At 41.0% G+C, this 25,799-nt stretch overlaps 2 protein-coding genes across 4 annotated transcripts in view; one reads left to right on the top strand and one right to left on the bottom strand.

The window, feature by feature from the left end:
- Positions 1 to 6,748, top strand: part of LOC134804714 (probable multidrug resistance-associated protein lethal(2)03659) — a 36,658-nt gene extending 29,910 nt beyond the window's left edge. The window contains exons 26-29 of one of the 3 annotated variants that reach the window (XM_063777874.1): positions 3,541 to 3,661; positions 4,091 to 4,329; positions 5,816 to 5,956; positions 6,597 to 6,748. In XM_063777874.1, the coding sequence (XP_063633944.1) occupies positions 3,541 to 3,661; positions 4,091 to 4,329; positions 5,816 to 5,956; positions 6,597 to 6,620 (525 nt within the window). In that variant the 3' untranslated portion in view covers positions 6,621 to 6,748. Of the gene's footprint in view, positions 1 to 3,540; positions 3,662 to 4,087; positions 4,330 to 5,815; positions 5,957 to 6,596 lie in introns of those variants that run through there. The other 2 variants (XM_063777873.1, XM_063777875.1) reach the window with 2 other exon arrangements.
- A 44-nt stretch (positions 6,749 to 6,792) lies between these two features.
- LOC134804749 (exocyst complex component 2) lies at positions 6,793 to 24,735 on the bottom strand. The gene is made up of 18 exons (XM_063777959.1): positions 24,720 to 24,735; positions 24,500 to 24,620; positions 20,485 to 20,637; positions 17,189 to 17,381; positions 16,413 to 16,524; positions 16,171 to 16,330; positions 15,597 to 15,811; positions 15,407 to 15,522; positions 14,815 to 14,945; positions 14,329 to 14,513; positions 13,462 to 13,632; positions 12,381 to 12,533; positions 11,606 to 11,794; positions 11,018 to 11,178; positions 10,431 to 10,659; positions 9,863 to 10,071; positions 9,293 to 9,352; positions 6,793 to 6,933 (listed from the first exon to the last, which is right to left on the bottom strand). Exons 2-18 carry the CDS (start codon positions 24,606 to 24,608, stop codon positions 6,849 to 6,851), a joined length of 2,631 nt encoding a protein of 876 aa, XP_063634029.1. The 5' UTR covers positions 24,609 to 24,620; positions 24,720 to 24,735; the 3' UTR covers positions 6,793 to 6,848.
- Between the last annotated feature and the right edge of the window lie 1,064 nt (positions 24,736 to 25,799).

The raw sequence follows: 25,799 nt of genomic DNA, 5'->3' as shown, positions 1-25,799 counted from the left end.
CGGGCAGCAGCGTCCCTCAAATTCGGTGTACTCGACTGCGATCGCCAACCCGCCTGCCAAGCGTGGCGATTATGGCATTCACCCCCCATCATGATGAGCACAATAAAACCACGGCCCCGAGGTTCCGGCGACCCCCGGTGCTCTGGCTATGGTAGCGGTCAGGGCATTAGCGGGGTCAGGGGTGCTAAGAATCTCCGGCAAAGATCCGGCTACCCGCCCCGACGACGACTGGCCCTGGTAACACACAACATACGCACTATGAGGACTGACGAAAAGATCTGCGAGCTGAAAGAGGAACTGAGCAGGTTATGCCTAGGCCTAAGACATTGTAGGGTTATGCGAAGTCCGTAGAGAGGGGGAGGACACGACAACCCTGAAGTCTGGTAACTTGCTCTACCACCGGGAGGGCGACCAACAGTCCCAAGGTGGTGTCGGGTTTCTCGTTCACAAGTCCCTCGTAAACAACATAATAACCATTGACAGTGTGTCGAGCAGGGTGGTATACCTAATACTCAGAATATCCCAAAGATATTCGCTGAACGGTCATTCAGGTATACGCACCGACCTCGTCACACTCCGATGATGAAGTAGAAGCTATGTATGAGGACGTAAGTAGGGCCATACATACTTCTAAAACCTACTTTACTGTTGTTATGGGGGACTTCAACGCAAAGTTGGGCAAGAGAAGCGGGGATGAGTTGAGAGTGGGGCAATTTGGGTATGGGCAACGGAACCCTAGGGGTCAGAGGCTGGCCGACTTTCTGGAGAGAGAGGAACTCTTCATGATGAACTCTTTCTTCCAGAAGCCGCCTCACAGGAAATGGACCTGGATGAGGCCTGACGGTTCCACGAGAAACGAGATAGACTTCATCATGACTGACAAGAAACGGATATTCAGTGATGTCTCTGTGATCAACAGGGTAAAGACCGGTAGTGATCACCGAATCGTAAGAGGCACACTGAATATCAATATTAAACATGAAAGGTCCAGCCTGATGAAGTCTACGCTCCGACCTACTCGAGCCCATGTTCAAAACCCCGAAAGCTTTCAACTAGAGCTCTCTAACCGCTTTGCTTGCCTAGAGAACTTGGCTTCAGTGGACGAAATCAACGACGGGCTAGTGGAAACTGTCCACACAGTAGGGTCTAAGTTTTTTAGACCCCGCCGTAAAGATAGACCTCAGAAATTGACCGAGCAAACCTTAAACCTCATGGCTGAACGACGCTCGCTACAGTTGCAGTCTCCCGATGACGCGGAGTCATATAGGCAGCTCAATAGACGTATATCTAAGTCCTTGCGACATGATCTGCGTCTCTTTAATACTAACCGTATTAAAGAGACTATTGAGCGAAACCATAGGCTCCAAAGTGTTCGCAAAGGACAAGTCTATTGGGCAAAGCCAGCTGACAAAGCTGAAACGGGAAGATGGCAGCATAGCGTCGAGCAAAGCGGAGGTTTTAGGTGAGATCGAGAGGTTCTATGGACAGTTATACACTTCGATCGCAAAGCCCGTTGACAGCTTGGTAGGAGATCCAAGAGCCAAGCTGTCCCGACATTATACCGAAGATATCCCGGACTTCAGTCTGTACGAGATTAGGATGGCCCTGAAGCAGCTTAAGAACAACAAGGCGCCGGGCAAAGACGGAATCACTTCAGAGCTTCTGAGAGCGGGTGGAACACCGGTACTTAAAGTCCTCCAGAAGCTCTTTAATTCCGTCTTGTCCGAGGGCATAACGCCTGAAACATGGAATAGAGGCGAGGTGGTGCTGTTCTTCAAAAAAGGTGATAACAACCTATTGAAGAACTACAGACCCATCACGCTTCTGAGCCATGTCTATAAGCTGTTTTCAAGGGTCATCACGAACCGTCTCGAACACAGACTTGATGACTTCCAGCCTCCCGAACAAGCCGGTTTCCGAAAAGGCTATAGTACCATAGACCACATCCATACGCTGCGGCAAGTTATACAGAAGACCGAAGAGTATAACTTGCCATTATGCTTAGCGTTTGTGGACTATGAGAAAGCCTTCGATTCGGTGGAAACATGGGCGGTGCTTGAGTCTCTTCAGCGATGCCATATTGACTATCGGTACATCGAAGTGTTGAAGTGTTTGTATAGTAACGCCACCATGTCGGTCCGAGTACAGGAGCAGAGCACGAGGGCGATTCCATTGCGAAGAGGCGTAAGGCAGGGAGACGTTATCTCTCCGAAACTGTTTACTGCCGTAATGGAAGACGCCTTCAAGCTCCTGGAATGGGAAGGACTTGGCATCAACATCAACGGCGAATACATCACTCACCTTCGGTTTGCCGACGATATCGTAGTCATGGCAAAGTCGATGGAGGAACTCAGCATGATGCTCGATGACCTCAACCGAGTTTCACAACGGGTGGGCTTGAAAATGAACATGGACAAGACGAAACTTATGTCAAATGCCAATGTTGTGCCCATCCCAGTCTCTGTTGGGAACTTGGTACTCGAAGTTGTTGACTCGTACATCTACCTAGGACAAGTAGTCCAATTAGGTAGGTCCAACTTCGAGAAAGAGGTCAACCGCCGAATCCAACTCGGTTGGGCAGCGTTCGGGAAACTACGTAATGTCTTTTCGTCCGACATACCTCAGTGCCTCAAGACGAAAGTCTTTAATCAGTGTGTGTTACCAGTGATGACTTACGGCTCCGAAACGTGGTCTTTCACTATCGGCCTCATCTCAAAACTCAAAGTCGCTCAACGAGCTATGGAGAGGGCTATGCTCGGAGTTTCTCTACGTGATCGAATCAGAAATGAGGAGATCCGTAGACGAACTAAAGTCACCGACATAGCCCACCGGATTAGCAAGCTGAAGTGGCAATGGGCAGGCCACATTGCACGCAGAGAAGATGGCCGATGGGGTCGAAAAGCTTAGTGCTCGAGTGGAGACCACGGACTAGCAAGCGCAGCGTAGGACGTCCACCCACAAGATGGACATACGATCTTGTTAAGGTCGCCGGAAGACGCTGGATGCGGGTCGCTTCCAACCGGCACGTGTGGAGGTCAAAGGGGGAGGCCTATGTTCAGCAGTGGACGTCTTATGGCTGAGATGATGATGATGATGTCAATGTGAATTTAAGAACGCATCAACGTGCACACACACTAGCGCCACTGTTAAATAATCGTGATTATTTAAATTTAACGACAGGTATTTAAAAAGAGGGCCGCTACGTACTGTATTATTGTGTATTTAAGTACCTTTTGAATACATCAAACTAGTTTTTATGTTGCTGGATTCGTCGAACTTGGACCTCAAAACAAAAACGGCTGTTTTAACTTTGGATACATATATTACTACAGTATCAGCCAATAATACCTCCATGTTTTTACGGTGGAACTTTTTAAATATGTAGGTATTTGTAAGTGATTTTCACCTCACTACTTTAGGTAGTCTAGTAGTAGTATACCAAAGTATACGAAATTCAAACATTACAGTCGAGGAGTAGAAAAAGATGATATATTATTGGCCGGTACTGTATAGTAACATTTCTTTCGTTTCCATTCTAAGGAACCAGTCTTGTTCAGTGGTACCATGCGAAAAAACTTGGATCCGTTTGGCGAATACACTGACGATATCTTGTTAAGTGCGTTGAGTAAAGTGGAACTTATATCTAATGAAGAGGATCCTGGTTAGTGCATTAGTTCTGATATATAAATGTTACAAGTTACACATGATATTCTACCTCTGGAGGTAGAATATCAGTGAAGATTAGGATTTAGACTAAGCAACTTGGCAGTTCTCAAGCCACCCTAACCTAATTCATTTTAACGACAAATATCATAAGATACAAGCCGGATCAGCAAATTGTAGTTTTTCAAAAATAAGTACTGAAGAAATCTGACAGTGTCACTAAAAGTGATCTCCCGTCTTTGAAATCGGGATCGATTTACACGTGCCGCTACTCTATATAACATATTCTGCCAATCTGCCTGCAGAGTCCACCATCATTTTACTGGCATAATGTTTAACATGTAATCGGCACTAAGGTTGAGTTGAGCAGACGTGATAAGCCCGGCCATATTTAAGCGCTACCCAAAACTATCACTGGATTTAGCAGATGCGCTGAACAAGATCGTAGCGGAAGGCGGCTGCAACATGAGCGTGGGGTCACGGCAGCTGGTGTGCCTGGCGCGCGCCATCGTGCGCGCCAACCGTGTGCTGCTGCTGGACGAGGCCACGGCCAACGTGGACCCGGCCACCGACGCGTTGGTGCAGGCCGCCATCCGCACACACTTCCAGCACTGCACCGTGCTCACTATTGCCCACCGGCTCAACACGGTCATCGACTCCGATAAGGTACTAGTGTGAACAGCGCAATATTTCCTCTCATATCTTGAGTGTTGCCTTGACATGAGCTTACTAAGGGCATAGGACGCTTTGTGTAAGATTGGCCCAAAATGGGTAATATTGAATATAATACTTACTTTTGCGAGCTAGGTGCTAGAATCAAAATTTCATTTTCCTGATCTATCCGGATCATTTCATTTTCCTTATCCATTGTATATCAATTTTGGCTAATTAATCCAGTAACTTTGTCGAATTTTGTAACCTGGCCCTTTTGCGTCAAATCCGGTAGTTCTGATTTTTTGTAGACATGTTTATGATGTTGGCCCAATGAATAATCCAAGTTTGTGACTTCGAGCGCCGAACGCAACTTTGTCAAAAATCGAATAAACCGCAATTTTTTTTAGATTTGGGCGATTATAACCCTAAAGTACTAGTTTTTGGTAGTAACTTCCTAGGGCGTTTTTAAAGTAGACTAAATTTGCTACAATAAGACACTAGAATTGTCTCTGTACATCTAATATTTTCCGAGATAAAGCCTTTCAAAATTTTATAATTTTACATCAGTTCTTAGGTGTAATATAAGGGTTAAAATATTTTTTTTTTTCAAAATAGGCACTCATACATTTTTTTATGGAAAATAAATATTTTGTAGAACGTGCCGGTGATGAATTCCATATAAATTACCAACCTAACCCTTATATTATAGCTAAGAACTGACATAAAATTATAAAATTTTGAAAGGCTTTATCTCGGAAAATATTAGATGTACAGAGACAATTCTAGTGCCTTATTGTAGCAAATTTAGTCTACTTTAAAAACGCCCTAGGAAGTTACTATCAAAAACTAGTACTTCAGGGTTATAATCGCCCAAATCTAAAAAAATTGCGGTTTATTAGATTTTTGACAAAGTTGCGTTCGGCGCTCGAGGTCACAAACTTGGATTATTCACTGGGCCAACATCATAAACAAGCCTGCAAAAAATCAGAACTACCGGATTTGACGCAAACGCAAAATGTATAATTTTACTGTATTAAATGCAATCTCGGAGATTTCATATCTTTTGTTTTTGACTTAATTGTTTATAAATATTTACAATATTAGATAGACACACGATTCCGGGCCTTACGATTGTATGTGTAGGTTGTAGGTATCTACTAGTGTCCGACCGAAATTTCTATTTCGGCAGGTTTGGGCATAAATATCATGTTTCATCCGAATGTTTGGTTACCTACAAAAAGAGCCGAACCTTTCGGCCGCGCCTATACTTACAGTATACTTACGTACTTTCGGCTCGCATTAAGCTATTTTCTTATTGATAAGTGAATTCTAATTATTAGTCTTTCTTATCATAAAGACGTAAGGCCGGTTTCGGCCGGACACTAGTATCTACACAATATTACCGCGTAGTGCTTAGTGCACCTATCCCAAACTGAATTCATAGCCAGATGTCCAATATTGAATTAACGAACGGAAATAAGCGTTTGTATGTTGTCAGATATTAGTGCTGGACGCCGGGCGCCTCGTGGAGTACGCGCCCCCGCACCTGCTGCTGCAAAACGAGAAGGGCGCCTTCAGGCGGATGGTGGAGCAGACCGGCGCGGCCATGGCGGCAGAGTTGCGCCAGGTGGCCGAGGAGGTACTTTATAGCCCACTTGACTTCAAAGAGAAGGAGGTTCTTGATAAAATTAATTTAGTATTCGTTGAGATTTGAGATCTTTGTTTGTTCCCCGATTTCTCGAACACTTTTGGACATGGTATATTTTACAGTTGGTCCTATTGCAGGTCAGGGTCTGATGATGGGATCCTGTAGACATCGAGGATTATAGGCACAACACATCTGTAGTGATTAGGATATTTTTAGGGTTCCAGAGCTAAAATGTCCGTACATAAAAGTATATTTTTATAGTATCCATACTTTTGCTCTCGGATCGGATACCAACATTTGGTGAAGTGCTAGTGCTGACGAAACGCTAAGATAAACGTAAATAATGTATGGAAGTGATAGCGTTTCGCTTTCTGCAAACTATTGTCATCTTGGCTAGGCCCCCTGAACTTAGCCTAATCCGTAGTAGTGCGATGCGAATATGTGCAACCGGCGTACCGTACAACTCCTAACCTTCATATCTTCCTTCCGCGAATTCGGCATACTAACTGGTGTAATAGCAAACTAGCATGGTCAACTACTTAGTTTCCCTCTTAATGGATACGCTCATTTACTTAATTTCTTACTACATTTACTTACATAATATATTAACAAACTACTATTTTATTTTCAGAGCTACAAGAAGACACAAGATTGAATGAAACTTCTTCTTCATTTAAAATATACTTATATTATAAAAGGATTATTTATAATAATATAATATTATCTCAGTTATATTCTCAAATATTGGATGATTATAATTAAATAATAATTATTAACGAATAATTGATTATGCTTATAAATACTAGAGTGTTGATTTAAAGCTTGTAATGTACATATCTACATGTATATACATACTAGTTTGATCGCGTGCGCACCGGGTGTGCTACACAGTCTCCACGGTACAGCTCAGGCACGTCAGTTGCAGTTCCATCCTCTTCTTGAACTCTGCTACTAGTTTGTCTAAACGCCTGAAACAAATAATATGCCTGTGAATATGTTTTTCACGCCACTGTTCGGAAATGTGGCAAAAGATGGTCTAAAACCAAGCTAGAAAATAGGCAATAGCTGTAGCACCTGAACCACCACTACTACAATGTTTCATTGTTATCATCATCTGTCATTGGTGACGGTTCGCTACAGCAATGTAAATATAATTTAAAATATAAAAATCAATAAAAGGTTTTTTTAGCGCAACTTTTTCCTTCAAAAATAAAATTAGGTTATTAATTTATAGGACCAATTTCTTGTTTAAAAAAAAAGCAATGATAAAACCATTCATTCATTCAGTCCATTCGATTCACGCTTAAGGCGTTTTTTACTTTTGTAGCTGTTTGTGGTTTTTTTTAGCAAAAACGCTTCTAAATTTTGAGTCGGTTTGAAGCAAACAACAGAAAAACGTCTCTTAAAAGTGATAAAAAAGTAAAAAAGGCGGGATCGGAAAATACTCACTGAATTGAATAGTGTAAATTGTGTTTGACAAAAAAATACAAGAAACACGTATCTACGCTCGCTATAAAAATGAGTTCTTCTAATGAAGAAAATGATATACTTACGCTGACCCCTACCGAAATTCAAGAGACAGCACAGGCAGTGGCTAGTAATTTGCTACCAGAGAAATCGCGGGCTAGTACTTATAGTTATGCAAATGTTTTATTATTTCCTCGCAGTAGTCGTGAAAAGCACTATGTAATGCCTCGGCCGGAAACGCTAAAGATGGACTCGTATTATTTGAGCGCCTCCACTAACGTGTCGGCCCTCAAACTCACTCGTCCATCTTTTGGCGGTTTTCCGTCCTCTCCTACAATGTACTATTACCGGATGTCTGTCTTTTGAGCTAGACATGAATCTCAAGACGTGTAAAGTAGTGCAAATGTAAATACATTGTTGGCGCAGATTTTTTAGGCACAATATATGGCACTTTACGGATCCATACGTTTGGATACTTATTTAGTTACCGCACAATGTAAAGAGCAGTACAACTCAACTGTGCGGCTAATAGTACATTATTGTCGAGGCTCGGAAGTAGCTACTTGCAGGCTGAGGATTCGTTTTAAACGGACGACCTTGGGAGTCCGTTTAATTGAATCCGAACCCAGCAAGTAGCCTTCCAGCCGAGTCATATATAGTGCTTTTCTCAAAAATGGTGCAAGAAATATAAATATCATAGAAATATTTTACAAAACCAACTTTCTTACGTATATATTTTCACAGAAAAAAGTAGAAACAATTGAAAAAATTAGCTTTGCCGCCTTTTTATTTTTTTTATAAAAAAATAGAAGTGTATTTTTCTGCCGAAAATACGCCAACCTATTTGAGACAGCTAAATAGTCGCGGTACTAATCATCTGTTTGGCTGTTTAATGGGCCTGTGACTTCATTTGATATGGCAATTTCAACTTTTAAAAAGTTTGGAACTCGACAAATAATGGAATTTGTATGCAACATTGCAGTCCCAAAATCGAGACTGCAATGTTTTTAACTTTTTAATTTTTGACTGACCATAAACTACGCGCTTCGCAACCTATTTTTTAAACGGCAAAGTCGACTTTGCCGTCCATTTTTGAGAAATAGTACATTATTGTCGAGGCTCGGAAGTAGCTACTTGCAGGCTGAGGATTCGTTTTAAACGGACGACCTTGGGAGTCCGTTTAATTGAATCCGAAGCCAGCAAGTAGCCTTCCAGCCGAGTCATATATAGTGTTTTTCTCAAAAATGGTGCAAGAAATATAAATATCATAGAAATATTTTACAAAAGCAACTTTCTTACGTATATATTTTCACAGAAAAAAGTAGAAACAATTGAAAAAATTAGCTTTGCCGCCTTTTTATTTTTTTAATAAAAAAATAGAAGTGTATTTTTCTGCCGAAAATACGCCAACCTATTTGAGACAGCTAAATAGTCGCGGTACTAATCATCTGTTTGGCTGTTTAATGGGCCTGTGCCTTCATTTGATATGGCCATTTCAACTTTTAAAAAGTTTGGAACTCGACAAATAATGGAACTTGTATGCAACATTGCAGTCCCAAAATCGAGACTGCAATGTTTTTAACTTTTTAATTTTTGACTGACCATAAACTACGCGCTTCGCAACCTATTTTTTAAACGGCAAAGTCGACTTTGCCGTCCATTTTTGAGAAAAATAGTTTTCCATACTTTACGCTACTAAGTGTTTGGTACAAGTTATTGTTTGTGTTTTTTATAGTTGTAAGTATTGTACATTGGATTAAAAAAGCAATGTAAGTGATAGGATGATAATTATTTAGAAACAAATGATAATAAAACTTGTATGTAGCTAAAGTCTTAATCTGGAAGTACATAGTTACTTACTGTTTATCTTCTTCAGAGTCTAACGGCGGAATTCCTGCTAACGCCTCCATCAGGTAATTCCTTTAACATTAGAAATCAGAATTTTAATGGCACTGTCAAATTGCATAATATGTATACTTAAGTACCCTAACTTTTGCTAATATATAAGTGACGAACTTAATAAATATACAACACAATAAATTACCTATTGCCAAATCACCAGTGTAAGATATTCAACTAAATGAGTAGTAATTAGCAAAGAAAGTTATGTACACCTAAAAACCTTTAGTTTCATTTATTGCCAATGTAAATTCAACCATAATACTGAGCAAGATAGGTGATTGACAATCACAGATTATAGAAGACTAGAGAGTGTAGTCCGAAAGAGAAGAGGTCGCTTACACAAGTTTGAGTTTCTTGTTTTATTGTTGTGATGACATTCTGTCAAATAACGTTGTTATTGCCGTAAATAAAACAATATGCAATTATGTAGTATGTCTGCTCTTTCGGTCGTAGTCCACACTTCCACAGTCCGTTACAAATTTATAACAACTAGAAATGTCTTTAAAACGCCATTATATCAGGACTTACTCCGCTTTCCTCGTGAGGTAGTGTTGGCAGGCAATGCGCAGCAGCGTGTACTCGAGGCGCGCCTGGAAGGCCGCGGCGCGTGCAGCGGGCGCGGAGGCGGAGGCGGGGGCGAGCGCGCCGCACGCCGCCAGGCGGGCCAGCTCCTCGCACACCGTCTCGCATATGTCGCGCACGTAGCGCGCGGACGCCGCGCCGCACACGCTGTCCACCTGTCAACGAACACAACTACTTTGTATACGTCTCGCCATTTAGAGGACGGCCACACAATAATTATGTGTAGGATTGGCTTTTACAGATTTAAAAAATAAATATGACCAAAAAGAATCGTCTGTATACGCATCGCATCAATGTGTGTAATTTGAAAATATTTTGGAATAACCATGGTAGTACAAGAAAGAGTTGTTATTTACTGAAATCGACAAGCATACATCCAGACTCGGCATTTTGAACTTTCTTTGAAAATCTGCCGCCGCGAAGTGAGGTGATTCCATTCGAGACGGGGTGGACGGAGCGTCTCCGTTCTGGATGAAATACTGTTAGTTCTGTGGCGTGAGTGTAGTGTCGTTACCTCGGCGTGCACAGCTATGAGGTTGTTAATGATCTCGTAGACGTAGGGGCGCGCGTCGTCGGGCAGCGCGCCGGCCGTGCGGTGCCGGCCCAGGAACATGCTGGGCTCGATGGTGCCCACTAGTGGGTCGCCCTTGTGCTCCAGGTATGTCTCCGCGATGTTGCTCTCGAGGGTGCTCAGAGCGTCCTTTGTGTCCTGGATGCCTTCTGTAGGCTCTGGCATCCCGTAACTGCAATAAGATATAGGTTTTCAATTAATGCACGCGACCCGCATGGTGGTATTACGGAATTACCTACTAGACTAAGAAAAGTACAGAGTGACCACAATTTTTCAATAATAAATGAATAACTCGAAATAAAAAATGTTTTTTATGAATAACTGGAAAAATGTTTTTACTCCAAGCACTTCAATCTGTTAATTAAATTTATGACATTATGACTTTGATATTTAAATCAACTTCATTTGAATGGTGGCGCTGTCTATTTGTCCATGCTATAGACTCCATAGAATCATAAGACAATTGCTTAGCAGCTGGTGCAGGCGCTGTTGCCAGCTGGTGTCAGCTGGTGTCGTCCCACCGAACGTACCTCTGGAAGGCTTGCGCGATGTTGTCGAGAGTGACGCGGCGCGTGTACTGCGCGTTGGCGCCGGCCATGAGCAGGCGCTGTTGCCAGCTGGGTGCGCCGCCGCGAGGCTCCGCTTCTAAACGCGCCTCTAGCGCCACTGACAAGCACGTATTGTTCACGTCCTGGAGACAAAGCACAATACTATTATTTACTATAGATATTTAATACCAAAACTAGGGTCTCTGTGGGCTGTGTTGGAACTGCTGTAAACCTCGTCAACCCTTATGGCTCCGCCATATTGAAAATTTTCAAAAAAATGAAGATAATAAAAATTCAAAATGCATGATTATCAAATCAAACTGCACACAAAAATTCAAAAATACATTTTGACGAGGTACGGTTGAGAAAACAGCCTGACATACGAAAGCATTTTTGCCCAAGCTAAAACGGAGGCGCTTCGGTGGACTGACCACTCGCTCTGTCAATAAGTCTATGTATTATTGTGCAGTTAGTATGCTCCCAATGATGAGTTACAAAATTGTTGTTAAATAGACAGAAAATATTGAATGAGATTAAGTTGGTGCGACATGTGTTATACATGTGGCATACCTGATCGGCGTGCTCGTTGGTGAGGTCGTGCAGCACCTGCACGAAGGCGAGCAGGATCTGGCGCGCCTGCCGGCGCAGCGCCGCCGCCGGCTCGCCCGCCAGCAGCTCGCTCTCGCGCCGCCCCGCCGCGGCCACGCACCTCGACACCGAGTGCAGCGCCTCCTTCACATAGCTCTCGAGCAGCGAGGGCTGGAGACAAATATGTTCGGTTTTCCTGGGATAGCGGTGCCGTCATATAGCGGCCGTCTCCATACAAAATAATACGGCTAAATATGGATGTCGTAGTATTTTGTATGGAGACGGCCGCTATATTATGCCATCGTATATATCGAACTATGGTCTTGTTCTTATGGATTTTTATTAGGAGTAGCAGCGAAAGCGCGCGCGACTCACTTTTAATTTATTCTTTCTACTAAAAAGTCCTAGGTGTCACGTCAAAACGGTGGGCGTCTTATTGTTCCCCACCAAAGTTTAACGAACAAACAATAACCATATGCTCAATCGTTGCTCAATTACGTAGGTTCCAAACGCCCCAGAAGGGTATGCCGTGAGCGCGATATGCGAAGCTCATTTCCACTATGCGGAGCGGCTCCGACAGATGATTACAAGTAGACGAGTATAGTTATGTGGTTAGTAACAACGCCGTATTAGTTAAGGTGGTTGACGCGCCAGGCCAGGTCTCATGGTCGCCGAGCGCCTTGACGCGACGCAGCAACACGCGCTGCAGGAACGAGCGGCTACCGACATACGATCACAAGTAATAGAGTATAGTTACGAGGTTAGTGACGGCGCCGTAGTCGGAGAAGTGGTCAACGCGCCAGGTCTCGTGGTCGCCGAGCGCCTTGACGCGGCGCAGCGCACGCTGCAGGAACACGCCCATACCGTGCGCCCGGTACTCGAAGATCACCTTCTCCACTATGCTGAGCGGCTGGCGGGAAACAACCACATTAATACATATTACGTATATATACAAAGACTAAACTCAAATAAATATGGCGGCGAAAATTGTCATTGTGTTTACAAGGTGAGGACTCGCTAGTTATATGCGGTCAACCTGAGCAACGATCCCGCGCAGTTTGCTGCTTGTGGCGTAATCAGCAGCGAAAATAAATGCCAGCGAGTTGTTCAAAATGGTTCACAGAAGCGCACGTTACAGTCTAATAAATTAAGATCCCTCGTCACAGAATAAATAATAGTACTACCGTACTCAAAATTCAAATCACGTTACAAAAGTCGACAAAGTTACTGGATTATAAATATTTAGCGGTGTCAATTTCGTTGCATAATTGTCATCAAGATAAAGGACCATGGGCAACTTTGTATGGAGCCTGGACCCAACGCCAACAGAAATGAGAGTAAGGTCATTTGATAGGTATTTCTATGTACTTCATATTTTTCTATGGGCACCAATCGGAATTCCATTGCAGAACTGAGATATTGGTGTTTTACCCAAAATGTCGTCACCCTTATTACCTAGGCATTAGAGTCCAAGTAAGTAAATTAATTGCTGCAGGGTAGATGTTCGCGCACCGCCGGGCGAGCACACCGAATGATTTGCCGCGCTCGCCCGGCGGTGGACTCTATTGCCTAGGTAATAAGGGTGACGACATTTTAACTAATATACCAAATTCTCAGTTCTGCAATGGAATTCCGCTTGGTGCCCATAGAACGAAATGAAGTACAGAAAAATACCTATCTAATGACCTAACTCTCAGCTCTGGTTTTGGGGCCATTTAGACGCATAGTCCTTTAATTTCGATTAGCCATTCGATATATGTATATATGATTATGACCGTATATAGTAACGGCCCTAGCTCGCTAACGGACGGATGCCTGTGCCGTGTTATGACGCGCACCTGCGACGGCAGGTCCAGCTTGAGCAGCGAGTCGTAGGCGTCGCGCAGGCTGCGCAGGTTGGCCACGAGCCGCGCGCGCAGCGCGTCCACGGGCACGGCGCCGCCGCCGCCCGCCAGCAGGCACGACCGCATGTGCACAGCGAACACCTCCACGCCCGCTATTATCATCTCCTGCGATCACAATACAATGTTCATTGAAGGCTCATTTCAAGGGGGCGAGGTTAGATATTCGTTACATTAACGTAATCGATCGATGGAAATGGCTGCATTAAAAAAAACTGGGCAAGTGCGTGTCGGACTCGCCCACCTAGGGTTCTGTACAATTATTGTTTTTTCACATATTTAGGTAGTTTTCAGTAACTAGTGTAAGACGTTATTACTTACCAAATTTCATAGTTCTAGGTAAACGGGAAATACCCTATAAATTTTGATTCCCTTGAGTGTCGAAATATACGTTTTTTTGCGGCATAAACGGCCGTATCTTTTTTTACGTTAACTTAGAAGTTTGATTATTTACAGCTTCATGTGACTGTAGACCTGACTATATGGTTTTAATTTCAACTCGATAACTCCACTCGTTCTCAAGATAAAGGGCCTTGACAGACAGACAAACAGACGGACGGACGAACAACAAAGTGATTTTATAAGGGTTCAGTTTTTTTTCCTTTTGAGGTACGAAACCCTAAAAAGAGTACGTGTAAGGTTTTTAGGCTTGCTAGTATATACCTACGGTCATATAGTCATATGCGAAAGTACAAGTGTGCGGTTTTTTAGCACGTGCCTTATTTTGACATACCAGCTATTTACTGCTCCGTATTATTAGTACTGGCACGTGTACCTAGAGTTTGAGAGTGGTAAAGCCATCACCTTGAGGTCGGCGTGCCGTCGTGGGTCGGCGGGCTCTCCGGCAAGCTCCCCCGCGAAGTAGCGGCGCGCCAGCGGCCACAGCGCGTGCAGCTCGGCCGCCAGCGCGCCGCACGCCGCGCCGCACCACGCCGCGCGCGTAGCGCTCCACGCGCCCTCGCCCTCCGCCTCGCGCGCCTTGCGTTTGCCTACACACGGTACTAATGATAGATTGTGATGCACAATTCATATAGTACTCAAGTTCATAATATATATAGTACTCAAGTTCATAGATATCTGTAAAACTAAGCCCATGTAAAAAAAAATGATTTATGTGCTCTGGCACACGATTGATAAAGATCATTTTTACATTATTAATTATGTGCAAATATTATTGGATTTTTGGTTGTATAAGCCGTAAAGAGCAAAATTATATAACCTAAGGTTCCGGATCAGTAGCTGATAATAGTGGTAATGCAACAACGATAAAATTAAATATCTATAATTTACCAGCATTTTCCTGGTCCTCGATCTGTTTAAAGTGATCCTTCACTTTGTTCAGTAGACTGAGCAGATACTCCTTGCGGCTGGTGATGGCCACCCACGCCGCGTCGCCCTCCCAGTTTAGACTGATCAACAATCTGTACACAATGAGCAAACAACACGTTAGTTATAAATAAAATGTAGAGCAAAACTTCTGATTCGCATGTTAGTGAAGATATGTAATATAACATCACATTACGAACTGTATTTTGGGATCCATTTCCTTGAAACGTTGTCAGACTCAGAACACTCCACAACATCGTGCAGGTCCAAAACTCCAGTGCAATAATAGGGTTGGATGATTGTCGTTCCCAAGTTAAAAATTCTCCATAACGTCGGCTAAAATCGCAAATCTCGCAAGTCGATTGCTACTTTAGCCAACAATACCTAAAGATGCAAACATCTGAATTCCTTCGGAGGGGATAAGAGGTTTACGACTTTAGCCGACGATATAACGTTTAAAAATCATCATGAGGCATTTGTTAGCTCTTTAGTTAATTTAATGCTCTTATTGGGGACTTTATATTTCTAGTGTTAAGAGACATAAATAAATACTTACTTAATATACTTTGTTTGCTCTTGGACATTGACTGGCATCGTTTTCATTCTGTTATATAAATTAGCCTTTAGGTCTGCTATTTTCTTGTCTATTTCAGCGAGAATTTTCTGAAACAGCTACAACAAAAAGCAAATTTAACAATACCATACTATGCGATATATATTTACCACCTTAAAAAGTAAAAGCGCACCTTGACATCGGTGTTGCCGAACAAGTTGTTGACCCTGGTGTAGTCGTTGACGACAAGGTCGTACTCCTTCTTGCGGATGTTCTTGTCGATGGAGGCGGGCAGCTGGAACAGGAACTTGTGCCGCGTGAGCAGCACCAGCGCCTCGCGCGTGCGGTCCGCGTTCTCCTTGCGCGCCAGGATCTCCGAGAACAGCGAGTCCGCCAACACTATCGACTCTGCACAGATCATGCACAACACAACTTAAGCCAAGGGACCTTGCTTGATGTCGTGCGACTTGTACCAGCAGCCACTTCAAGCGAAGTCCACTAACTTAGTTCATTCGGCTGAAACAAACTTTACTTCGATGTATCGTGACTGATGTTTTTAGCACTAGTTCAGGCAAAGCCGAGCGACGAACCGATATATAGCCACATTTCAATTACAAATATTATTTCTACAGTTAGATATAGGCATTTTTTCTAGAATTGGCGTAGTATTTTACAGATGAAAGAGCGCCTGTGTTTAGTGACGACAAGACAAATAAACGCTTCACATTGAGAACTCAAGTCAAACTTAAATAATATAACATACATACCTTCAATGGCAGTCTGCAAACTAGGCAGGGGTTCCTTTCCACTCTTTCTTTGGTCCTCTTCGTACATGTTCTTTAGGAGCACCAGGCGATCCAATTGATCCATAACTGCCCCTGTGTTTGCTTTTAGAAAGCTTAACTGCCCCTCCTTTTGGCTCTCAACCTTATCACAATTTTTTTAACAATAAGTAATGAAAAAATATTTCAATAAACAAGACATAATATTATTATATTATATTAATTACCTTCCTTTGTAGGAACACCATTCCAGCCCTCAGATCTTCAAAGGATGTGTTGCTATGGTGTTCCAGTAGATACCAACCCGGCTGGAAGTTCTCATCGGAAAGCTTTCCAGAACTATATGTAACAGAGATATATGAAAATTTATTTGTGACTTTCGATCTGATGGAAAGCAAATGCTTGTGATGGCATTTAAATTATGTCTATGGCTCTGCTGTATATAAGGTGCTAACAAATTAGTTATCTACCAATATTTTACAGCTACTAGTACTGGGCTTCTGGAGTATATTCAAGTATGAAACATTACAGGTTTTATTATGTTTTTTTGGAGAAAATTTGAAAACAAAGTTGCTACATAAAAACAGCCTGTTTATAATGATATAATTAAAAGAGACCTCATTAAACAGATTCTAGGACCTCTTTTACCTAAAGGGGCCCACTGATTACCAGTTCGCCGGACGATATCAGCCTGTCAGTTAAACGCAAAATTTGAAAGCTCCGAACAACTGACAGGCTGATATCGTCCGGCGAACTACTAATCTGTGGGCCCCTTTAAACATCTTGTAAGTTAAATGCACATTATGATTATTTTTAGATAGAATTAGATTTTTTTTTGTTTAGTAAATTAAAACAAAAAAATGATATGAAAGTTTTCTTCATTTCTATTTAAAGTTAATTCTTTGAATGTAAAGTCTTAAAATATCACCACCTAATTTGATAGCACCTTATATATGTATAAAAGAAGGTTAAGTTATAGTACAATGAAACATTGGCTAGTTACCCATCAGGGAACAATTCGAGCAGTTCTTCCTCAGGAAATTTGCAGTCATCTCCCTCGGTGGAGAGCCCCAAGGGATCGGGCGGCGTGTAGGCGGCGGGCGACATGGGCCGGCGCCCCCAGGGCAGCGACGGCGGCGCCGCCTCCTCCACCCACACGGCACTTTCCTTCACTGGCCCAATTGATTCGTGATAGCCTACAAAACGAAATTTATTTTATTACATGCATATATATGTCTTTCCCACCACGGAACAATGGTGTTCCCGACACGCCAACACGTAGATGCACTTTTAACACTTTAATGAAATATAAGGGGTACACCGAGCGGATGCTGTCCTTGCCCGTGTCATGGGACGCACGCAGAGGCAGCACCCGCCAGGGTGTAAGGACTATTGAGAGTTGATGGGATCTAAAATGAACTAGGTTATTGGGTGAAAGCGATGGACTAAGTACTGAGCTATGGTATAAAAAACCGGTCGCCTGCCTAATATGCAATTTTATTTCCGGCATACGGTGACTCGCCGTCACAAAATGGGCCCCCACAAAAAGCGACATCTATGATGGCTCAAGGGCAACATAGGTGTGAGCGGTTCAGGGGTGTCGAGAGGTGTGCGCCTCTTTCTACCCAGTGGCTGTTAACAGCCACTGTGCCAACTCGCGTCTTATGCATCATATTTCACTTGCACCCCTGGAGCTTATAGCTCTAACGACTCAATTCTGTCCGGCCGGCTAAGCCAAGCCAGAGGCAGAGAATCCTGTCCCACCCACCCTCCTTGCGGGTAACATAACTCCCCAGGAGCACTTGGGTACGTGAGGTTGCTATACCCCATGCACATATATGCACATGATAATATATATTATTATTAGGTAATAATTACTTAACTTTTGACAATCTATCTGTTAGGATTATTACATATATGATGAATTTTTAATAAATATTGATTTTGTTATATTATGATTTAATCTAGGCCATAATGTATATGTCGTAGGCCGATCGTAAGATCAGGCAGATCGTAATGTTCCTGTGTAATGTTTTGACGATAGTCACATTAAACCAATACATAGGTAAGATAGGTTCGTTAGGTTGCTTCAGATGCCCGAAGGGCAAACTGCCCAGAAATAGGAGCCCCGCGTAGCGGGGCTCCGTCGACTCAGGGAACGAGTCAAAGATTTTCACGTTTCACGATATGCCTAGGAATTTCACGATATGCCTGATCTTACGATCGGCCGCCGACAGATATAATGCCTATTTTAATATAACAAAATACTTTATACAATCAAAAACAATTTTTTTATGAGGGGTTACAGTTCTAACCTCATATCAAAGACATATGTACCTTCGTATAAGATGAATAAAGTCTAAGGAAAAAACGTGCCTCGGAAATCAAGAAAAAGTCATTCTCGGATAGATGGCGCGCACACCTTTGGCCTATACTCGGCTAGATGACGTGACGACACCGTTTCATATTTAACAATTTTAACTCATAGATATCAGTGAATGAACATGGGTCAAAATAATATAAAAATAATAAAATCATTTATCCATATACATGTATATATATGTATATATATACATTTTTTTGATAATTGTATACATTTTCATTTTGAGGTTTAGTCGTGTGTCGATAGATGGCAGTAAATTTACTGTGACTACAAAATTTACTATGACAGGACCCCTCTATACTATCTATTCTCTTTGCTCATATTCGACGCTTATCATGAACTAGACGGGCCCGCAGCTCCGCTCGCGTAAATGAAATAAAGAGTTTGTCTTAAGTTTAGTTAAATACCGATATTATTATGTATTCAACCCTGCCAGGGTTTATAACTGTGATAGGGATTTCTTATTTGTAGCCGTTATTTGGACGACCACCGCCCATAAATCGTACATTTCATACAAACGTAGGTAGTCCCCATTAGGGTTGCATTTGAATTACGCATTGTAGGGAGGGGGGTGGGAGAGGGGGGAGGGGGTAGGAGCCCTCCGCGACCCTCCCCAAAGTTAGGAAATCAATAGTTACGACGAAAAAATTTTTTTATTTTTGAGGTTATGTTCAATAACCAATTTGGACTTTTCGTATACATATTTTTGAGCACTTTGTCCGTATACATGTTTTTGAACACTTTGTCCGTATACATGTTTTTGACCACTGTATTTCTTTTTTGACAGCGAGTCGGGTGTGTTGTGTCCGCAAAATACCTAACACTCCTCCTCGCTTCGCTCGTCGTCGTACCTAACGGTGACTCTGGCACTGTATTTCGTTTTGACCACTGTATTTCGTAACTTCAAACACGTATAAAAAAAAACTACGCGTCTCCTAGACACAAATCGGGCCGAAATAACTGTATACAAACATGACAAACATAAAGGTTACTTTAACTTACGAATAATTTGGTCTAGTCTGTAGCACGACCGAAACGAAAACAACCGAGAGTTGCGGAGAGATGGCCGATCGTCATAAAATAAAGATTGCTATAAAAATTTCTTTTGCTTATTATAAATTAAATACGCATCGAAAGCGATAGTTTTTATGCTCTAGTCTATTCTCATAATTAGATAATAGATTGGAACAGTTTTTTCTTATCATACGTGCGTCGTATTTGAGAAACGTGTCAAAAACTTTTTTAGAAATTTGTAAGGCACCAACTCGCTTCTTCCCTCGTTTTTTATCCCGTTCTGGTTTTTCAATTTTATATATATGATAGTGGCACAACTCAAAATGAAATGCTATTGCATTTAATATTCTATCTTTTACTGGTAAGATTTAAAATCGAACGGCATTTCATTTTTTTTATGCCACTATTCATGATAAGCGTCGATATGTAGTATGCCTTTTATTATGTTATACAAAATAATGATATATCTAAATATAATATGGAGCATTATCTATGAAAAGGGACCTTATTGTCGATGGCGCTTCCGTCGCACAGCGTCGCGCGGCATTGTATTTATATCGGAGCATCGTTAATAATGGCGCAAGCGCCATCGACAATAAGGTCCCTTTTCATAGATAACGTCTCATATATGAAAAGTAATTATAAAAAATGTATGCACCCATGTGTTAGTGTCTCATTAATCTCATTATTCAACTATGGTACTTAAAGCGTAAAGGCAAGATTTTTAGTTTAGGAGTGTAGGTCTTGTATTTACATTGGGCATCTATTATATCTTCTTTTAGTTCTTTTCCACCACAAGACAAAACTACTGAGCCAGTTACAATGAATAATAATTTTAATCTACTACCAAGACAGTTTTTATACCACTTTACTTCAACCATGAACTAAATAGCATACAAAACCTCTAAATTGTACAGTAGAGGTCCCTTCTCCTCCAGATTTGGTAGTGACAATAATGTCTCCGCGCCCTTTGCATGGTCCTGAACGTGCCACAATTTTGTTTTTACTCTTCCATTCCGCAGAAAGGAGACAATCACAACCACATATTATGAGACCTGGAAAATAAATTGGTAACTGAATATACATTGTTAAATACCATAACATTCATCTAAAATTAATTTAAAGGAAATTTCATTTACAAAATATATATCTGAATATCTATAATATATAAATAATATGCTATGAGTACTAAATAATATGTGTGAGTACAATCAACTCGGCACTTAAAAAAACACACAAACACATAGTAATAATGGGAGACTTTAATGCTAAAATTGGCATCCCCACTACAGAAGAGCATTTAATTATGAAGCAACATGGATATGGCGAACGAAATGATAGGGGACAGAGACTAGTCAACTTTGCACTTGAGCACAAATTAACAATTATAAATACATGCTTCAAAAAAAAGGCTACCCGAAGGTGGACTTGGAGATCCCCAGACGGTAAGTTTAGAAACGAGATAGACTACATGCTGTCGAACCAACCAAAGATGTTCACTGACACAGGTACATTAAACCTGAACTACTCTTCAGATCATAGACCACTCCGAGCTACAGTTAAACTTACAAAGCAAAAACAATGTAGAGCAAAATTTACAAGCAACCAACTGAGCCAACTTAGAAACGAAGTCGAGAAAGAAAAGTTCTTGGAATGCTTACAAATAAACTTACCAGTCTCGACTGACTCCCAAAATAACATGACAGTGCAGTCCTATCATGACACAATCAAAAACGCAATTAACTTAAAACATTGTCAAGTAAAACCAGAAGAAACAAAGCAACATAAAATACTAACAGAACGCACAATGCAACTATTAAAAAGAAGAATGGAATTACAAAAAACCAAGAACAAAACAAGAGCCATGAAAAATGAACTCTCGGCACTGTATAAATTAGTAAACAAATATATACGTAATGACTATAAAAAATACAGACAAGAATCTACATTAAAACATCTACTACATTCGGGCACCACAAAGAAGGCCAACAAAGAACCAAGGGTCTACAAATCCTGGATAGGCGAACTGAAAAAACAGGACAAAAATCTTAGCAATAGATCAGATATCATCAATATGGCAACAGAATTTTATAGAAACCTGTACAGCGATAAAGAGGTAGGGTCTAATAACAACCAAAGCAAAAATAGTATCACAAATAACATTAAACCTATAGATGAGATTGAAATTTTGGAAGCAATAAAGAAGCTAAAGCTAGAAAAGAGCCCAGGGTCAGATAACATCACCAACGAAGCACTAAAACTAGCAAACAATATCCTGGCAACACCGCTGGCTGTACTGTTCAATCTAATACTACAAAGTTCAGAGACACCCTCAGACTGGTCTGAATCAAACATTATACTAATCTATAAGAAAGGCGAACCAAAGGATATCAACAACTACCAACCAATAAGCCTGCTACCCAGCCTCTACAAGCTGTTTTCATCAATAATCAACTCAAGAATAAGCACAGTATTAGAAGCCAAACAACCGGTGGAGCAAGCAGGTTTTAGGAAAGGATATTCGACCATAGACCACATACACACACTTCTAATCATAGAAAAATACCAAGAGCAGAGGAGACCCTTGTATCTAGCTTTCATCGACTACCGAAAAGCCTTTGATACCGTAACCCACAAAAGTATATGGGAAAGCTTGAATGAACAAGGAGTGGATGATGTATATATAGAGATCATCAAAAGTATATACAGAAGAAACTCCAAAGCCAAAGCTTTCCCATAGAAAGGGGAGTAAGGCAAGGAGACCCACTGTCTCCTAAGATATTCATCGCCATTCTAGAAACCATCTTCAGCAAGCTAAAATGGAGTAAATTAGGAATATACATAAAAGGTACTTACTTAAATCATTTAAGATTTGCAGATGACCTAGTGTTGATAGTGGAGTCATGTACGCAACTACATCTCATGACGGAATCCCTACACCTAGAGAGTAACAAAGTAGGACTAGAAATGAACCTAAGTAAGACAAAGGCAATGACAAATAGCTGGAAAAGACCACTAAGCATAAATGGAAACACGCTGGAATATGTAGAAAAATATACCTACCTAGGAAAGAACATTAGCTTCAATAAAGACAATAATGAAACGGAAATAGAAAGGCGAATACAACAAACATGGAACAAGTACTGGAGCCTAAAAGGTATATTTAAAAGTAACATGCCAATAGCCATTAAAACTAAAGTCCTAAATTCAAGTGTCTTGCCATGTATGACATACGGAAGCCAAACTTGGAAATTCTCGGCAAAAGCTCAAAGAAAAATCATTACATGTCAACGGGCGCTAGAAAGAAGCATGCTCAATATAAGAAAAATAGAAAAAATAAGACACTCAAAAATAAGAGAAAAAACAGGAGCAACAGATGCCTTGAGTTATGCAAAAAGACTAAAATGGAAGTGGGCAGGCCATACAGCAAGGCTTACAGATAAGAGATGGACATTAATAGTCACCAAATGGAGAGGTCCACTTGGCAAAAGAGGCCGGGGCAGACCACAAATGCGTTGGGAGGAAGACTTAAAAAGAACAGCCGGCACAGACTGGATGGCAACAGCACAAGACAGGGACAAATGGGCAGCAATGGAGGAGGCCTTTACCCACTAGGGATTCATTAGTAAAACACATATTATAAGTCATAGTTTTATTTTAAATTTTTTATGTAAACACTTTATGATGAATAAAGGGCTTTTTTATTTATTTATTATTATTTATGCTATGAGTAACATCATCTATGTGACAAATGAAACTAGTAAGATGTTCATATTGATTGGAGGATTCACAGGGAATTCCTGTTATTGCCATACATAATAAGTATTGGGAGCATTCCCTAACCAGAGGTAGAGCAATGTATGTGATCAGATGTAGTGTAATTGAGTAATTGTAATTGAGTGTAAGTAAGTAGCACAATGTTTATCAAAGTTTGTTCAGTGTTCATTCTCAACTTATTCAACTAAACATTGCATGCCTAAATAGATTTAACTGTATTTAAAATATATTATTTAACACCATGCAAGAAATAAAGCACCAGAAGATTAATAGAGAAACATAGGTAGAAGTTATTTTTAGACACAATATATTAAAACCCGTATTAAACTATAAAGAGTAGGTAATTTGATCATGGGTAATAGGGAATATTAGGAAAAGCTCTGCGTAGGTGGCACCTTTGTGGCACATACAGTAAACAAACCACATCACACATGTCCTACCGCGAATCATGAAAATCGAAATTTCGTTATCTAATCTCTCTATCACTCTTGCATATTCGAGCGATAAAGAGGCAGATAACTAAATATCGATTTTCGCGTTTACCGGTAGGCCCTTGTTAACAAACCGCCTTGATGCATCAATGTCATATTTTATTGTCTGTGAAAACTTGTCAAAAAACAGTTTAAGGCACAGTATGTATAAGTTAGTCTATGAATTTACTGAGTCGGTAGTGCTGCACTCTGGCGGCAGAACATTGCAGTAATATCCCCTATTCCACCATAACTGAAGTTACATTTGAAGCGATGTTGCGAATTTCAATTTAGGATACAATGTATCCTAATAATAACTGTAAATGTAATATAAAAAGGCCCTTAATGTGAACACTCAAAATAATACAAAAGTCTATGGCATGTTTTGTAAAATATTTCATATAATTGTAGTAACTAATGTTATAATGAATAGACATGTACCTATAAGTATAAGTATGAAGGTTTCATGACAATGTTATTTTCTCTGAATAACTTAGATTCAGAGAAAACCTTTAATTGATAAAAATCTATTACTAAACAATGTTTATTATTATTATCAAAATAATATAATAATGAGGCAATATAGTCTAGATAGCCACATAGTAGAAACGCCCCTGGAATTACAAATAGTAAGTGAAGGCTTAATAACATATGAAAAGTCATTACTTGCCTATTAAATCTGTCGTACTAGTTCCTAGAAATTCGCCACGAATAGTTACCCTGGTGCCAGGGGGACCTTCTTTTGGAGAAATCCCCGTGACGACGGGCGGAGGACCCATTGCTGACTTTTTCTTCGAATTTTAGTTGTTTAGTACAAACATGTAATTGCAGTTAACTTTAATTTCGGCACAAAAGCATAACTCTCAATCCAGAATATGTGTGCAAAGTACTTTAAATAGTGCAAATTTATTAATCAACTGAAATTCATAACACAATCTCAAAGCAACTACAATAACCAGTGACATGACATGCCAAACAAACGTCACAATTGTCAGGACACCTTCACAACATTCTTTTTTTTACAATTAGGCCTGGATACGAGTTTTTAAAGCTAAATCATAACATTTATTTTACATACTTAGGCCGGCCTCACACGTCTAGACCAAAGTATATATAGCTGGTCAAGAAGATCTTGTCAGTAGAAAAAGGCGGCAAATTCGAAAAATGTAGGCGCGAAGGAATATCGTCTCATAGAAAATTTGAATTTCGCGCCTTTTTCTACTGACAAGATCTGCTTGACCAGCTATAATACTCACACGTGTATCTCTATAGCCCCCTACAGACTATGCGCGTGAATCGCGGGCGAAGCCGCGAACGCAAGTGTTGAGTCGATTTTCGCAGACAGCGAAATCGACTCCACACTCGCGTTCGCGGCTTCGCCCGCGATTCACGCGCATAGTCTGGAGGGGGCTTAAGAATTCGTAAATGCCCGTAATCCCATACAATATCATTATGTAATTTATAGCACTACCGCACCGCACCAAGGTCATTGTGGGACGCACCACTGAAATATGAAACCTATGGAAGTGAAACGTCAACGAATAATGCGTGCCACTGTGACGTCATCTTAGAACTAAACATGGCGGTTTTAGTGCTGCCCAGAAGATTTTTACTGTTACTAGGTTTTATCGATACATCGATACCTTTTTAACGTTCTCGGCTCATTTTATTTAAAATACTAAGTATGTATTATTTGTGGAGTTTATGTTTTAATAGGAAGTAAGTAAATAAATAAAAATTCTTTATTAGTATATTGTTATGTGAAAAGATACTTTGATTTAGTAAGATGTGTGGAGTCTAGGACAATTTCGTGCTTCAAATTTGACAGGTAAACGAGATGACGCTGTACTACTCAATACATATTGCGATTTTTGCGGTAACACTGATTTTCAAAAGTTGACGTTTGACAACTTAGTGACCGCAAAACACATGGCGCAGTACAGCGCCATCTGTTTTGGATGTCAGAATAA

Source organism: Cydia splendana, chromosome Z (genome assembly GCF_910591565.1).
Source record: "Cydia splendana chromosome Z, ilCydSple1.2, whole genome shotgun sequence".
NCBI lineage: Eukaryota > Metazoa > Arthropoda > Insecta > Lepidoptera > Tortricidae > Cydia > Cydia splendana.
Note: the sequence above shows the minus strand (reverse complement) of the source record. Positions and strands in the feature narration are given on the sequence as shown.